Here is a 15,456-nt window from a genome sequence, read left to right as displayed (position 1 = left end):
AGGTAACAAAAAATGAACTAAGAACAGACATTAGCTTCATTTAAAAAGGTAGGCAGAAATGAAAACGGAGAAGAGTAAATCTAATCTACTTTCCTACAACATTAAAAATATGAGCTCATGTTTGGAATGATCATATGAATAGCTGCTATATAATGAACCTACATAGTAAAGCATGACTTTTCAAAGTAGGTTTACAATTTACAGCATGTGGGAAGAATATGCTACATTTTGAAAAAGTGCCAATTTAGGGAGGAAGGTTCAACTGATACAGAAATACTACTTGAGATGAAAATACTAAGCAGCTGATTCACCATATTCTAGTGAAAATAGCACAGAGCTGGTAACAGCTCAACCACTTTTTAGCTGACAGAAGGACAACCCAGATAAAGTGCCACATGAGTACACTGTATTATTAAGAGGAAAAATGTAAGATTCTTGACGTACACTTTAAGAAAACTGCTTTGTTATCGTGACTCCACAGTGAGAATAAGACAGGATGGCTAAAGGGTGTCCTCTAAAGTATAGTATTCCGTGTACGTGCAACTAAGAGGAATAAACTAAACAGCCAGAAGAGGTCCACTTTTGCCTTGAGTAGAAAAAAACAGATGCTCACTCGATTGTTCGCAGATTCATACATGTCCCCTTCCACTTTCCGGGCATATGCAACCAGGTTTTCCATCCGTCTGTCTTTTAAAGCAGCAGGATCCGGAGTAGGAAATATGGCTTGAACACTAGGAATAGAAAATCCTTCCACTATTATATCATGTCAGCATTTTTTTTACTCACCATATAAGTACACAGTATTTTAAATGTCTTCCTGATTAGTATTTACTCATTTTTATACAACGAACACTTTAGGTAAAATTTTAAAATGAGGTATGAGATGTCTTCAAATATAAATTACTGACCAAAATGAAAGTGTCTCTCTGTGGTAATGAAAGGGTTTTCCTGATCAGAATTAAGAAATGACTCCATAAAAATACTCTCTGGTCCCAGTCACTCTAACGTAGAGCAAAAAACTTATACTGTGGGACTTCCCTGGTGGTACAGTGGTTAAGAATCCGCCTGCCAATGCAGGGGACACGGGTTTGAGCCCTGGTCCGGGAAGATCCCACATGCTGCGGAGCAACTAAGCCCGTGCGCCACAACTACTGAGCCTGCACTCTAAAGCCCGTGAGCCACAACTACTGAGCCCACGTGCCGCAGCTACTGAAGTCTGTGTGCCTAGAGCCCGTGCTCCACAACAAAAGAAGCCAACGCAATGAGAAGCCCATGCGCCTCAATGAAGAGTAGCCCCCGCTCGCTGCAACCAGAGAAAGCCCGTGCACAGCAATGAAGACCCAACGCAGCCACAAATAAATAATTAAAAAAAAAAAACTTATACTGTGCTATTTGCATAAAGGAAGTGAGAAAACCTGACCTTTGCCAAAGTACCAAGTAACAACAGCCTTAAGATCCTTCTACTCTCTTTATTCAGCTTAGTAAAATAAAACTGAATAATCTCTACAAAATCTTAAATGATCAAAAACTTAAAGTGAAGGGAACAAAAATGCATAATAATTCTGCTAAATTCAATGTCTTTTGCTCCTGCAAAATGCTTGGCACTAACTTTCCTGAAGGTTGACAAAACGTGATGTCAGCTACTAATTTTATCATCTGGACATCTCATGTTCAGTTATGTATTATACCTGAAATAACCAAGTGGAGAAGAAATAAATGGAAAACCCGAATTAGTAAAAAATTTGCAAGCACATAATAAACATTTAACATCAAGTCAGATGATCAATCCCAAATAATCTATTGTGATCACAAGATAAGTTTGTTTTGGTTATTCCTTATTAATTCAGTATTAAAATCTCAGAGTTTTCTCCTTGTGTCAAATTCCATTACTGATGCTATCATTTGAGAACTCCTAAATGAAGCTCAAGTTGAATTAGTAGGCCAATGTAACATAAAAATAAGAAGATAAAAGACAGACCACATGGTTCTAAGCCAATACAAAATTGGATGAATTGAAGGAGATCCCTCTATTAAGTGTAAGGGCAATGAAAAAAGACTGATTCTTCCAAGAAAAAAAAAAATGCTGCATTTTGTTTGAAGTATAAACTCTCTAATCAGTAAGGGCTCTATCTTTAGGATACTGGGCACATTACATTTTACCACTCTATATGCCTTCCCCCTCTTTCATCCAACAAGACAGTGCTTGTGAGGCAGTGTGCCTGGCATACATAAACTTCACACCAAACAGTGCAGGGGTATTTCACAAACTACTACAATGTGCACATTTGGAGGACCAGAAGACCACAGAGAGACCACCCAAACAGATTCGATTTGTCAAGATAATAAAAGCTTTACCAAGGATAACAACAGAAGACAGTGTTGCCTCTACCATTCTAATGATCTAAGACCTAGATTTTCTTTTAAAATATGAGTTTTGTAAAGATAGTATTAAATGAATTTTTTTTTTTTTTTGCGGTACATGGGCCTCTCACTGTTGTGGCCTCTCCCGTTGCAGAGCACAGGCTCCAGACGCGCAGGCTCAGCGGCCATGGCTCACGGGCCCAGCCGCTCCGCGGCATGTGGGATCCTCCCGCACCGGGGCTCGAACCCGTGTCCCCTGCATCGGCAGGCAGACTCTCAACCACCTAAGCCCTAAATGAATAGTTTTTAACTAATATATATTGATTATTGTCGCTAGGCAGAATCATTCACACATCATTAAAGGCTGAAAGACTCCTAACAAATGATGGTAAAAATGTTGAGAAGCAGAGAATAGGAAGCAGGAAAGCCATAGAAGTAGCAGCAGCAGCAGCCAGGCTATAGGAAAATCAGTGATATTTCTCTTGTGTTTAAGTGCCTGGCAGATTGGTAGCATGTTGACCTGGTAACTCCTTATGAATAAGGCAAGCCGACAATCTTACAGTTTGTGAACAAGATGATTTCGAAGATCCTGAGTAATATCTTCATGCCATTGTTTCCGAATTCCAGTACTGGATGGTTGAGCTGCTGTTGGCATAGGACCCAGGGAGGCCACACTGGCATTTTCACTCATCATTGGGCTTTTAAAAGGAGTGAAATAGTTTTAGTGAAGAAGGGCAGGAGAAGGAGGATCTCATTTAAGTAGAGCTGACAGTGATGACTGCAACAGGACCAATACACTATGACAAGTCTATTTACACATAAAGAGTCTGGGGGAAATGGTGTGTATGTATTTGTACTTGTGTGAGGGAAAAGAGTTAAACCCACAACATTTCTTTGTGTGAAGGGGTAGATGATGTCTTGTGTTTAAAAGACTAAGTCTTGTGTTATAAGACTAAGCTGTCACTTTGACACAGCTTATCCCAGGGAATCCACTGGGCAATGGATTAATTGTTAACACTGGGATAGAGCAAACTCGTTTTTTAAGCAGCTGCATTTGGAACTTGCTACTGTATGTGGGAAGGTGTCAGTTACCCCAAATAATTGATACAATTTCTAAAGAGGTTATAGAGAGCCTAAAGAATAAACTCAAACATATTATTTGTCTTCATTCATCAAGGATATCTTCAAATCAAGCAAACTAAAAAAACTCAAGGAATTCTAACAAGTGTCTGAAATCTGACAAAGGGCACAACCCAAGATAAAACTTACTTTTGAGAATTTATGGCTGAATGCAACATCGAGTCAGAAAGAAGATTCGACGTTTGAACCCCTACACCTCCATTTACTCCCATAGGACTAGCACCTAGGTCAAAACAAAAAGCAAGACAGAGTATTTTAAATACCAACAACGACAATAAAAACAACAAAAACGGATGAAGAGAAAGGAAAAGCTATGAAAGTACTAGAAGAAAATATCACAGAAATTTTTATCCTTTTAAAGTAAGACCCAAAACAGAAGTCTTAAGGACATTTAGAAATTTGAGTAATAAGTAAAATAATCACCATAGACAAAGTCAAGAGACAGAAGACAAATCGGGGGAAAAAATGCTAGCATTGTATATAATAAACAATCATTTGCGATATAATTAGCAACACATATATAAAGGCTAATACACAAAGTACCTTTACAACCCAGTGAGAAAAAGATGAAGAATCCAAGAGGAAATAGGCAATTTACATAAAAAAGAAATACAACAGCTTTAAAAGTATGCAAATATGTTCAACTGCATTTAAAGTAAAACTTAAAGTAATATATTTTTCATGTACGAAAATATGAAAACTTTTTTTTTTCTTTTGGCCGTGTGGCTTCAGGGATCTTAGTGGCTTATGGGATCTTAGTTACCCAGCCAGGGATCGAAACTGTGCCCCCTGCAGTGGAAGCCTGGAGTCCTAACCACTGGACTGCCAGGGAATTCCTGTGAAAACTTTTTTATAAAGTCTGAGAATACCAAGTGTTGAGAAAGGTTTGGGAAAAGAAGCATTTTCAATAAAAATTCATAGATGTGTAAACTGACCCACTCTTGGGAGAGCTATTTGGTAACTGCTAAACAAATGAAAAAATGCATGCATATATTCATTGACTTAGGATTTCCACTTGATATTGTCTTACAGTTATATATGTATGGACAGACATAAGAGTAATGATGTTAAAAGGAGCTAAAAAACTAGAACCAAAATTGTTTAGGGAACTGAGTTAATATATGCAGGTGCTTTCAAAAGCACAATCTATGTATGATGACCCCTAGGGAGGGGAATGAAAAACAGTGTTTGGGTTAAACATTTTTAATTGAATACTCCTTCAAATTGGCTTGAATAGCTCTATGTACATATATTAACTTTTTCGATTAATGATTTTAATGAATATTATTTCTTTAAAAACAAACAATATTTACACTAAACCAGATTTTCATGTGGTTAAAAATTTTTCTGATATACAATTTTATTAATATACCCTCCAAGATATTAAAAAAAAGAAAAAACTTCCGTAAAATGAAAATAATTGACTAGATTTCTAGACAATGGCTAATAAAAATCCTGCTGCCTTCTTTCATCATGCTTCCCAAATGCTTAGGCAGAACTCTGCTTCTGACATCATCAAGGCAGGCTCTAAAATGCAGTTGCTGGTAGTGGTCTACTTGTCACTATGAACACTCCACGTGTGAATACTCATTTTTAGAAAAATTACGTACCCTTAACACAGATTTGTTTTACTGGTCGTAAGAATATGAAGGTAAAAGAAAAAGTGATTACACTATGTATCAATTTGCTTATCTTACTGCCTTCTGACGGCGCATGAAAACACAGCCAAACATTCCCTCTGAAGTATCCGGGTCCATTACTGCAAGTAATGGCTCCATAATAACTTGAGAAGGATACCCTTATATAGGTTCGCATTCAAGACCCTAAGAGTGAGCATTCACTTGAGAATACAAAAATGTAGGAAGACAGACACTACTGGCACTGAGAGAATAAGTCAGAAAGAAAATGAACAAAAAAAGAATTCAAGGCACCTAATATTCAGTGAGTGTGTGTGTGTGTGTATATATATATATATTTTAAAGCCCTAGGGGGAATCCTAAACCATAGGAGAATACGTATTTTTTCTAAGCCCTAACACAATCTTTACAGAATAAGTGAGTTCAATAGAAACCAGAAGATTAAGAATGTGGTCAAATATGGTCATGGTAGGCTTACAGTAAAAAGCTCTAATTTGGTGTTCTGGAGTGGATTCCCTCTTGCCCTCCCTGTTACAGAGTCTCTATAACCTGATACACGTAGTAGAGATCTTGCTATTTTGCCTATTTAGTCACTTACCTGCCCATCCAAACTAGAGATGTTTCAAAAGTAGGGATCATGCCCCCTTTAGTATGTTTTTTTCAGCACACAGCACATCTAAGTGAATGCTGTTTTTATTCAAATGCCCTTGTCACTCACAGGTACCTAAAATTTATAACTCTGAGAATGTCCCTGCATTACAGGACTCTGGTATAAAAGGAAAAATTACTTCAAAGGAGGCCTTTGACTATCTGGCTTGTGCCTGAAGAAAAGAAACCATGATGACATTTTATGTTTGTTTTACACCAGTTTTCAAGATGGGCTCTGACACAACAAAGAAATATCTGAGGTATTCTAAAAGTACTGGCTCACAATGATGGTTATTATCAAAAAGGCACCGTTAACTCAATAACAAGAAATGGAAAAACCTGATTAATCTTAATCCTAAAAAATTTTTTAAAAAGACACTGAGAAAGGGGGAAAAAGAAATCCAAGAAGCTAGTTAACTTTCAAATAATCTTGTGGGTATATATAAATGTACATACAAATACACAGATGATACAAGAGAAGATGACAAGAACTAAGCTGGTAATTATACACAGAAACTTGAAAAAGTAATGGGAAACAACCAATTACAAAAATGAAAATCTAGGCCAGGGGTAGACAGCTGCATTGGGTCAAGATCCTAAAGCTCAAGGAAGATGCACTCTACATAACTTCCAAAGAGAGAGGAAAAAAGCAATCGTAAGTCGGAGAGGGAGAGGGGGGAGAGGGAGAGGGAGGGGGGAGAGGGGGAGAGGGGGAGGGGGGGCGGGAAGGAGATGGAAAAGGGGGGGAATGAAGTCCTCAGATCTCTCTTTTAATAAATAAGAGCTTGAAAACAAGCCTGAAAAGGCAGGAATGCTCTTCATTCCGGTTTCTAGTCCAGTTTTTAAAACTCCTTTCTCAATAACTGTTTAACAAGTTAGCATTGCTTGTTATGAAATAGTGTACATTTCCTTAAGTTAAAAATAAAAATCAGTAAGATTTACATTCTTACAAGAGTAGTGTGCCCAATTTTCTCATTTAGAATCAAACAGTTTGCAGAAACTAAAGCCTACTGCACTTACTAATAGAGGGATGAAAATGGGTTTCAAAGGAAAAAGCATGGTAGATTATTCCAAATTAGACAGTTGTCTAATTACAGAAGAACTTCATCATCAAGAACAATTTTAGAATAAGAGGCAAATAATTAAAAGTTATGGGCTTACCTGTGCTGGGCATTTAACAATTTATATAAAATTGCTTAGATGTTCAACTGCCTGACAGTAAAGGGATAGTCGTAGGGCAAATCTCCTTTATTTTACCATACAATTAGAGAATAAAAACTACCCCCATATCAGGATATTAAAACACTGCTCACACTTCCCCTTCCCTCTCAGTTTTATTATAGGAAGAGGTTAGGAGAACAAGTGTATTGGATAAACTATTTCAAAGGCAAACGACTACTGCTGTCAGATATGCAGAAATCTATATTAACAATAACCAAACATTTCAAATCAAAAGAATACTACCAAAAGAATACTTCGAGCCAAAACAGTTTCTTTGTGGCGTTTAAAATATCAAAAAATTTGGAAACTTAAATGTCCACCTGTAACACACTGTTCTATGCGACAAAATACTATACAAGTATTAAAAAGGATACATTAGACATGGGAACGGAAAGATGTCCACATTGTGTAAAGAAATAAGTCTGTTATAACACATGGGATCACACTTCTAGAAATATAAACTAATATAACAGGATTAAGAAGGATATAAACCAATAGCAGTTGCCTCTGGTATGTGGATTACAAGGGGATTTCTACACTATAATCTTTTAAAAGTTACTTCAAAAAATTAATCATGTAACAAAAAAAGTAAGAGAGGGAGACAGGGAGAGAAAGAGAGACAATAAAAGAGATAGACACACACACAGAGACTAAAATAAACAAAGAAGTTAACCTTGCATATTACATGGTATTTACACACACAATTGGTATCACATCTGTCACTTAGGAGGACACAGACTTACTCATGTTGCTCATGGGCCGCATCCCCTGGGGAGACTGTCCAGATTGCTGGTTCTGCTGGTTCTTTGCTTGCACCTGGGGCTGTGTTGGCATCTGATTTACTTGATAGGGTAGTCCAAGGGCTGCATAAGCCCTTTCTATAGAGCTGGGATCAATCTGACTAACAGTGCTTAGGCTGGGAGTAGACTGTTGACCCACCCCTAGAGAGCTAGTATTTCCAAGTCCAACTGGTGCTCCAGTCAGAATTGCTAGAGAAAACAAAAGAAACAGTATTACAACATTAAAAATGGTGAGAAAGAAAACACTAGGATGTCTGAGTGAATTTTAAACACAAAATTATTGTTACGTGATTATGAAATACACACATCTTGTTTCCCATTATTTCCTTGAAAAAATTTCTAGATGCAGAACTGATTGGTCAAAGGGGATCATTGGCATGAAAAGCTTTTGATCCAAAATACCCAAAAGCCTTCCCACAGGCTGTATCAATATTCCCATCAGAGTGTATGAAATGCCTCAGAGCCACACAAAAGCCAACACCAGGTAGCATCATTTCTATCAATGTGACAGGAGAGAAATGGTACTTTATTTCATTCCTTAATTTAATAGGGAACTTGTTGGTATTTCCTCCCTCTAGTGAACTATTTTCTACTCCCAATTCTCTACTGGGCTATTTATGATTTCTTCATTAATTTATGGAATTTAATTACTTTTTAAAAACATGCTATATATACAGTTCCAAATTTATCTTTCAATCCTAAATGCTAAATGTTTTGTTTCTAAAGGAGATGTGGTGGCTGCACTTTCTACTTTTGACTTGTCTTTCCTCTAAGAAAAGCTCATCACCCCAGGCTTCTAAAAATAATCTCAAACTTTCTTCTTTCTTTTTACATTAATTTCAAATTATCTAAATATTTAGATCACAGGTATAAAAGAGTAACTTGCCCAATGTCAAAGCAATGATCTTTCTGGATCTTATTTTAGGTAATAAGTACTTCCATTCTAATCTTATTAATATGAAGTTAGTGGTAAGTGGAAATAATCTAGTATGATAGCACTAGGCAGTCACAGGAACTTCACACAATCAAGAGGTACTCTACCATCTCACCAAGTTGTGCTGGTGAGTCTAAGAATACTTTTGATATAAAGCTTCAAAAGATTTAGTCACTTACACTGTTGATTTCTCTTATCTCCAGCATTTTTAAGGGGTAGACACACAGGACAATCATGCCTTGTACAATTCTTCCAGTGTGAAATGATTTGTCGAGAAGATGCACAGTGTGCCACTAAAAAGAAGAAAAATGATTATTTTTTCAAATGCAGATTATATTTTTATATTACTGTTAGCTAACTTATCGATCACATAATGAGTGCTACAAATGCTATTAACTCATTGCATATTCATAACACCTCTATAGGGTAGTTATTAATCCTCCCACTTTATAGTTGAGAAAACAGGCAAAAACTGGTTAAGTAATGTGTACAAAGTCACAGAGCACCCAAAATGGGATTCAAACTCAAGTGGTCTGGCTTCCAGAGCCTCTATTTTTCACCACAAAGCTGTGCAATCTACTTTACATTATAAAAACCTGGGGACTTCCCTGGTGGCGCAGTGGTTAAGAATCCGCCTGCCATACAGGGGTCATGGGTTCGATCCCTGGTCCAGGAAGATCCCACATGCTGCAGAGCAACAAAGCTCGTGTGCCACAGCTACTGAGCCTGTGCTCTAGAGCCCGTGAGCCACAACTACTGAAGCCCATGCTCCTAGAGCCTGTGCTCCGCAACAAGAGAAGCCACTGTAAGGAGAAGCCCGCGTGCCACAAAAGAGAGTAGCCCCCACCTACCACAACTAGAGAAAGCCCCCGTGCAGCAACAAAGACCCGAGACAGCCAAAAATAAATAAATTAAAAAAAAACCCCTATAAAAACAGATTTCTCTTAAAAAAAAAAGAAATGGTACAAATTAACTTATTTACAAAACAGAAATAGAGTCACAGGTGTAAAAAACAAACTTATGGTTCCCACGAGGGAAAGGGAGGGGGGGATAAACTGGGAGATTGGGATCGACATATACACACTACTATATATAAAACAGATAACTAATAAGGACCTAGTGTATAGCACAGGGAACTCTACTCAATACTCTGTAATGACCTGTATGCGAAAAGAATCTAAAGAAGAGTGGATATATGTATATGTTTAACTGATTCACTTTGCTGTACAGCAGAAACTAACACAACATTGTAAATCAACTATACTCCAATAAAAATTTTTAAAAAAACAACACACAGATTTCTAATGACTCTATAAACATACAAATTGTACTAAGTTGGGTAACATTCTTTTAGTATTGGCCTACATGATAGTTAGCAAACCCTCAATAATATTTAAAGCTATGCTGGGGCAAATAAAAGTCAGTATCACCCCAAAAGGGAAGAATCTAAAACTTCCTCTCCTGCCACATCTCTAGATACTCATTCACAAAATGATACTGAATTTTATCATAATTAAATACAGAGTAAGGCATTATCAGTAAGGAGTCTCAAAAGAGAAGAGAGAAAATGTGATCAGCTCTAACTGTAAAAAAAAATATTAATTGCTGAGCACAAAAACCCTTTGAGCCCACTCACCTTGGCAGGACTTGCCTGACTGGCAGTGTGTCATGTGGTTAAGGACGTTCTTCATTGTACGACAGTGGGGAAGGTTGCACTGCCTCACTTCCCCATTGGCCTGCTCTCGCCGCTGGCACTTGTGAGCGTGCAAAAGGAGAACAAGCTGCTGCTGGATGAGCTTGCGCTTCTCTGGATCAGCTGTGTGTGCTCCAGAACCCATCCCTTGGGCCACTGGAGTCACCAGGCCTGGCTGCTGGACCTGCGGGGTCTGCTGCTGGCCCTAAGGGATAAAACAATAAAAATGCATTTGATGTTAGGTGTCATAGTTTGCTACCTCCTTAATAAATACGGACTTGGAGATTTTCAATGAAAACCTTTAAGGACAGTCTACCATGTACCAGACCCAATTTTTTGACACAGGGGATTCTACGATAAATGATGACTTCTACCAACAAGAAGCTCAACTTAACAAGAAAACAAATTGCTATGTTAGCAAGCAATATAATCAAAGTATGTATAACATACAGAGAGCAAAAGAAAGAGAAGGACAACTGTAAAACAACTATACTCCAATAAAAATTTTTTAAAAATGTATATTTGTATTTGGTTGCTCTGAAGCAACTCTTCTGAAAACAGAAAGAGAAGGACATGGTAAACTCCAGTGCGAGGGGGGGAAAGGAAGGGATCTGTTGTGAAGAGCGTGTTCAAGTTAGGTTTTGAAGAATAGTAAAGAGCTTCTTGGGAGAGCTGGCAGGGGCCTTTCAGGTGGGTGAAAAATTAGTTTCTGTAAACCCTGGAAGAAATTTGGTTTTTCCTAATAAAAAAGTAAACATTTCTGGAGGCAGAAATGACATGTTTTGTTCATCTTTGTCTCCAGTACTTAGTGAAGTATCTGAAATATAGGCATTCAATGACCATGGGACACAAAGCAAAAAACCTAAAACATCTGAAAAGGAAATAAAATTCCTATAGGACAATTTTTTCCAAAGATGGACATGGACTACCTGACACATTTACAAATGGAGATAGTTTTACTTTAGAAAAATAGCGATGTTAGAAGCTTTGGAGATTTTACCATAACAAAAATCACTGTTAAAAACAATCTGTAACTTTGAAAGGGAAGTTACTTCTGTGTTATAGCATCAGATACAAATCAGTAGATGTGGTGATTGAGAGTTGGAATCCTTTTTCAGAGTCCTTCCCAAGAGGAAAAAGGTTCCACTTTTGTATCCTACAAAAAGAATTGCTCACAAGGAGAAGCTGCATATGGCAGGACCCCAAAACTTTCAGTGTAGCAGCCCCATTTGCTCCTATTTGGACAGCATCCTTACTGGTCAATACTGCAAGTAAAAAAACACCAGGTGAAATGGAAGGAAGGCACAAGCTTCCTCTATCACAGGGGCCATCCATTACATCCTAGTGTGTATAGTATAATAGAAGACATAAGAGGTTTAACACAATTCTTCTGTTGAAGTGTCAGATGGAAGACAAATTTGTAAACAGATTACTACCCACCATGTTGGGCATTCCTCCACCAGGAACTGCCTTTTTGTCCATTGCAAATGGAGATAAGCTATTTGGTAGTACAGACTTTGTCGGAATCTGTAGACCAAGGCCACTGGCTCCAATCTGCTGTCCAGAATTCTGAGTGTATGGTGAACCGTAAGGATTAGGGTTGTTCATCATTCCCATCTAAGAACAAGAAACAGAAGAGAAATTAAATCTTATTCCCCACACTAATAGGAAATTACTATTTCCTTTCCTTTTCCACTTCCTAATTTACAAAGACAATTTTAAAAGAAACTCTCTGTATACATAAACAGACTATAATCTAGGGGCCTGAGGTACAGTAAATTTAGAGCTGTTTGCTGTAAATATGCAATAAACGTTTTAGAAAAATGTATAAGCGTCTTCATTTAGCTATATCTACTAAGCAGGCTCTGCCATTCATCTCCACTTTTAATGCACTAAATAACTTTCATTTAATGTGCAAACTATAACTTAATAAATTCAATTCAACTCAATAAACCATCTAATCCTTAAATATATTACAGAACTTGATATATCAAAATGCTTATTCCAGCATTTTGTTTATATAAAAGGTAGAAGATTGGTAGCCTGGGGGGATATGTACTTTTTAACTTAGGAACAGGGTAGAACAGTGATTTTAACACTTTTTCAATCTGAATCCTTTAGGTATAGCATGCAAGCTTCAAAGTCTGCACCATTTCTTGCTGTCTTACACCTAGCTGCTTTATTAAATTGCCTTCTTGGCTCTTAAAGTAATCTGAGTGTATGTGCAATCCCTATGTACTTTAAAAAGTAAGTTTCGGGAATTCCCTGGCAGTCCAGTGATTAGGACTCCACGTTCCCAATGCAAGGGGGCACAGGTTCGATCCTTGGTCGTGGAACTAAGATCCCACATGCTGTGCAGTATGGCCAAAAAAAAAAAGAAAAAAAAGTAAGTTTTTTCCTGTGTTTATGTAAGTCCATGTGGAACCATCATACTGTATAATGATTAACTTGAACAGAGCATTAATTATTCAAAAACCAAATGTTTTACTGATACTAATGATGCAACTTACAATTCTATCCTTCCACATAAGACCCCACTGTAAGTCAATCATCACCTACTAGCAAGCACTCAGAATGAAAACTAATGACACTACAGCTACTGTCCAATTAAAAGGAGTCATAGTAGATTTCTATATCCTTCTCAGAGAGATCCAATTCTATCAAAGGGTCCTTCAAATTCTGCCTCTAGCCACCCAATCCCCATCATTCCCATGTATACATGCCCACTGTCACTGTCCTAATACAAAGCTCTTCATCACAGCTTTTGTAGACTGTGACTAACAGGTTTTCTTGCCTTCTGTCCTCACTTGTTTCTACTCATAAAGGGGGAAAACCACGGTATACCAGACCTTTCATGATCTTCATGAGAACTGACTACTTCTCCATGGTATCCTATCTCCTATACCCATTAACTTGCAAACCTGAGAGCATCATGCTTCTTGAATCGCCAGCATTTGCTTAAGATCTTCCCTTTCCCTACAACTAGGCAGTTGAGTGGCACACCCTCCTTTCCTATTTTTTACTCCTGAATGCTAACCTGTAAAGGAGATAAAATATTAAATTCGCAAAGAGGCAGGGATGATGATAGGGAACGAGACTGAGGGAAGTGGCATAGTGTGGGTGAAAGCATAAAAAAATGAGGCAGCATGAATGGGAAGCAACCAGAGTAAAAAATTTATTCAGTCTCCAATAACTGGAATTTCCTACGTGAATCTGGCCAGAAAATCAAATACAAAAACAGGCTTAAATGCAAAGTTCAGGTTTCTTTTGGTAGTTTCCAATGTGGCTGGGAGTGCTGCTGCTACATATTGCTTTTTTTTTTTTGCGGTACGCGGGCCTCTCACTGTTGTGGCCTCTCCCGTTCCGGAGCACAGGCTCCGGACGCACAGGCTCAGCGGCCATGGCTCACGGGCCCAGCCGCTCCGCGGCATGTGGGATCCTCCTGGACCGGGGCACGAACCCGTGTCCCCTGCATCGGCAGGCGGACTGTCAACCACTGCGCCACCGGGGAAGCCCTACATATTGCTTTTAAAGTACTAATATTTATACTAATATAGTCCCAATAGTATGGTCACCTACACCTGGAGGAGTATTTTACTTGTATTTCTTATTAGCATGGAAATTCATGGTAGACATAAAATGAAAGCCATTTAAGAGTCCATAATTTATATAGATAAAATGCTGGGATTTGTAAGATGCCTTGATGTCTCCTGTTAATAAACTAATGCCTTCATCAAACACATCCTAGTAGAATCTGGTCCTTCACACATTTGTTCACATGGATATTGCCTTGACTGCCTACACTAACCGAGTTTCAACCAATTCCTGACACTGCTTGTTCCCTCAATCACAATGCATTACCTAGAAACTCCAAGTTCACTCTGTAGCAGACTATGGTCTCAAATATACAGATTGCACTAACTGCGGGTCAGCTGGCAGTAATTCACTCCTGACACTTCTGGTCACTCTGACCAACAAAGACTCTCTCGGGCTTTTTGTTTACCTATCTCCCTCAGAGTTCTGCTGTCAGTGTTAGAAAATGAAATGCAACCAACCCCTCCCCACCGCTACCCTTTCTATTTACCCACCCCCCACTACTCCCCCGCGAAATAGAATAGGAAGGGAATATACTGTACTTAATTTCTGCTACACTGTAGTTAGTTATTTGATCTTGTTCCCTTCTCTATAGCTAATGGGATCCAGATGTCCAACTAGTTAACTACCACCTACCTGAACAGCAGCGATACAGATCTCCACCTAAACTGAAAAGGCAGAGGACCAGGAAGCCACAGTCCTAGGCAACTAAAACCAAAGGGCCTGCAGGGGACTATTTTATCTTTCTTTAAAAATAAATCTGACACTACAGGTTGTTTCTTAGTGTTCAATACATTAAAAGGGAACACAGGAACACATAAGACACACCATGGTACCAAACACTGACAAATAAAAAAGTAGTGCCCAATATACAACAAATATAACAGTTTAGGAACATTTAACATAGGGACAAAAATCCCTTAATAAGACTTGCAGGCATCAACAGTAGTTCACACCGATACTAAATGTGAAAATGTGACTCCGTGATTCACCAAATAATAACAAATTAAACTACATCCTGACATGTCCTCCAGTCTATCAGATTTGATAAATACATCTATATCCAAGTCATTCACCAGGCACTATGTTAACCATGGCGGGGGCAGGGCAGCATGTACAATGATAAACAAGGAAGACTACAGGGATCTCTCAGAACAGAACTGATAACCAATCTTAAACGTTTTCTAGACTCAGTCCTATTACTCTTATACCACCGCCTTAGTTCAGGGGGGCGTCATCACCCCACAGGGACTATTTTTCAAATTGATACTGTACACCTAAAACCACACCCATCTAGATTGTAAATTTGGGAATAAGATCCTCCTCTTTAGAACCCATCAGGATATGGCATTAAGATCTGTCTTTTTCTCTCTCAACATGGATTATTCCTCCCTGCCTTATACTTAATACCCTCTTAACTGGCTCTTC

At 38.3% G+C, this 15,456-nt stretch overlaps 1 protein-coding gene across 5 annotated transcripts in view; it reads right to left on the bottom strand.

Annotated features, from left to right (window-relative positions):
* The window catches only part of EP300 (EP300 lysine acetyltransferase), a 74,261-nt gene that overhangs the window by 32,695 nt on the left and 26,110 nt on the right, over positions 1-15,456 (bottom strand). For all 5 annotated transcript variants that reach the window (XM_089921365.1, XM_089921362.1, XM_089921363.1 and 2 more), the window contains exons 3-9: positions 11,875-12,051; positions 10,378-10,639; positions 8,921-9,034; positions 7,751-7,996; positions 3,631-3,724; positions 2,922-3,059; positions 614-731 (exon numbers count right to left, since the gene is read on the bottom strand). In XM_089921365.1, coding sequence (XP_089777491.1) covers positions 614-731; positions 2,922-3,059; positions 3,631-3,724; positions 7,751-7,996; positions 8,921-9,034; positions 10,378-10,639; positions 11,875-12,051 — 1,149 coding nt within the window. The remainder of the gene's footprint in view (positions 1-613; positions 732-2,921; positions 3,060-3,630; positions 3,725-7,750; positions 7,997-8,920; positions 9,035-10,377; positions 10,640-11,874; positions 12,052-15,456) is intronic.

This window comes from Delphinapterus leucas, chromosome 11 (genome assembly GCF_059928025.1).
Source record: "Delphinapterus leucas isolate spDelLeu-1000000601 "Yukka" chromosome 11, BTC_Dleu_Yukka2, whole genome shotgun sequence".
In the NCBI taxonomy this organism is placed as follows: domain Eukaryota; kingdom Metazoa; phylum Chordata; class Mammalia; order Artiodactyla; family Monodontidae; genus Delphinapterus; species Delphinapterus leucas.
The sequence above is the reverse complement of the archived record's forward strand: the minus strand, read 5'-3'. Positions and strand labels throughout refer to the sequence as shown.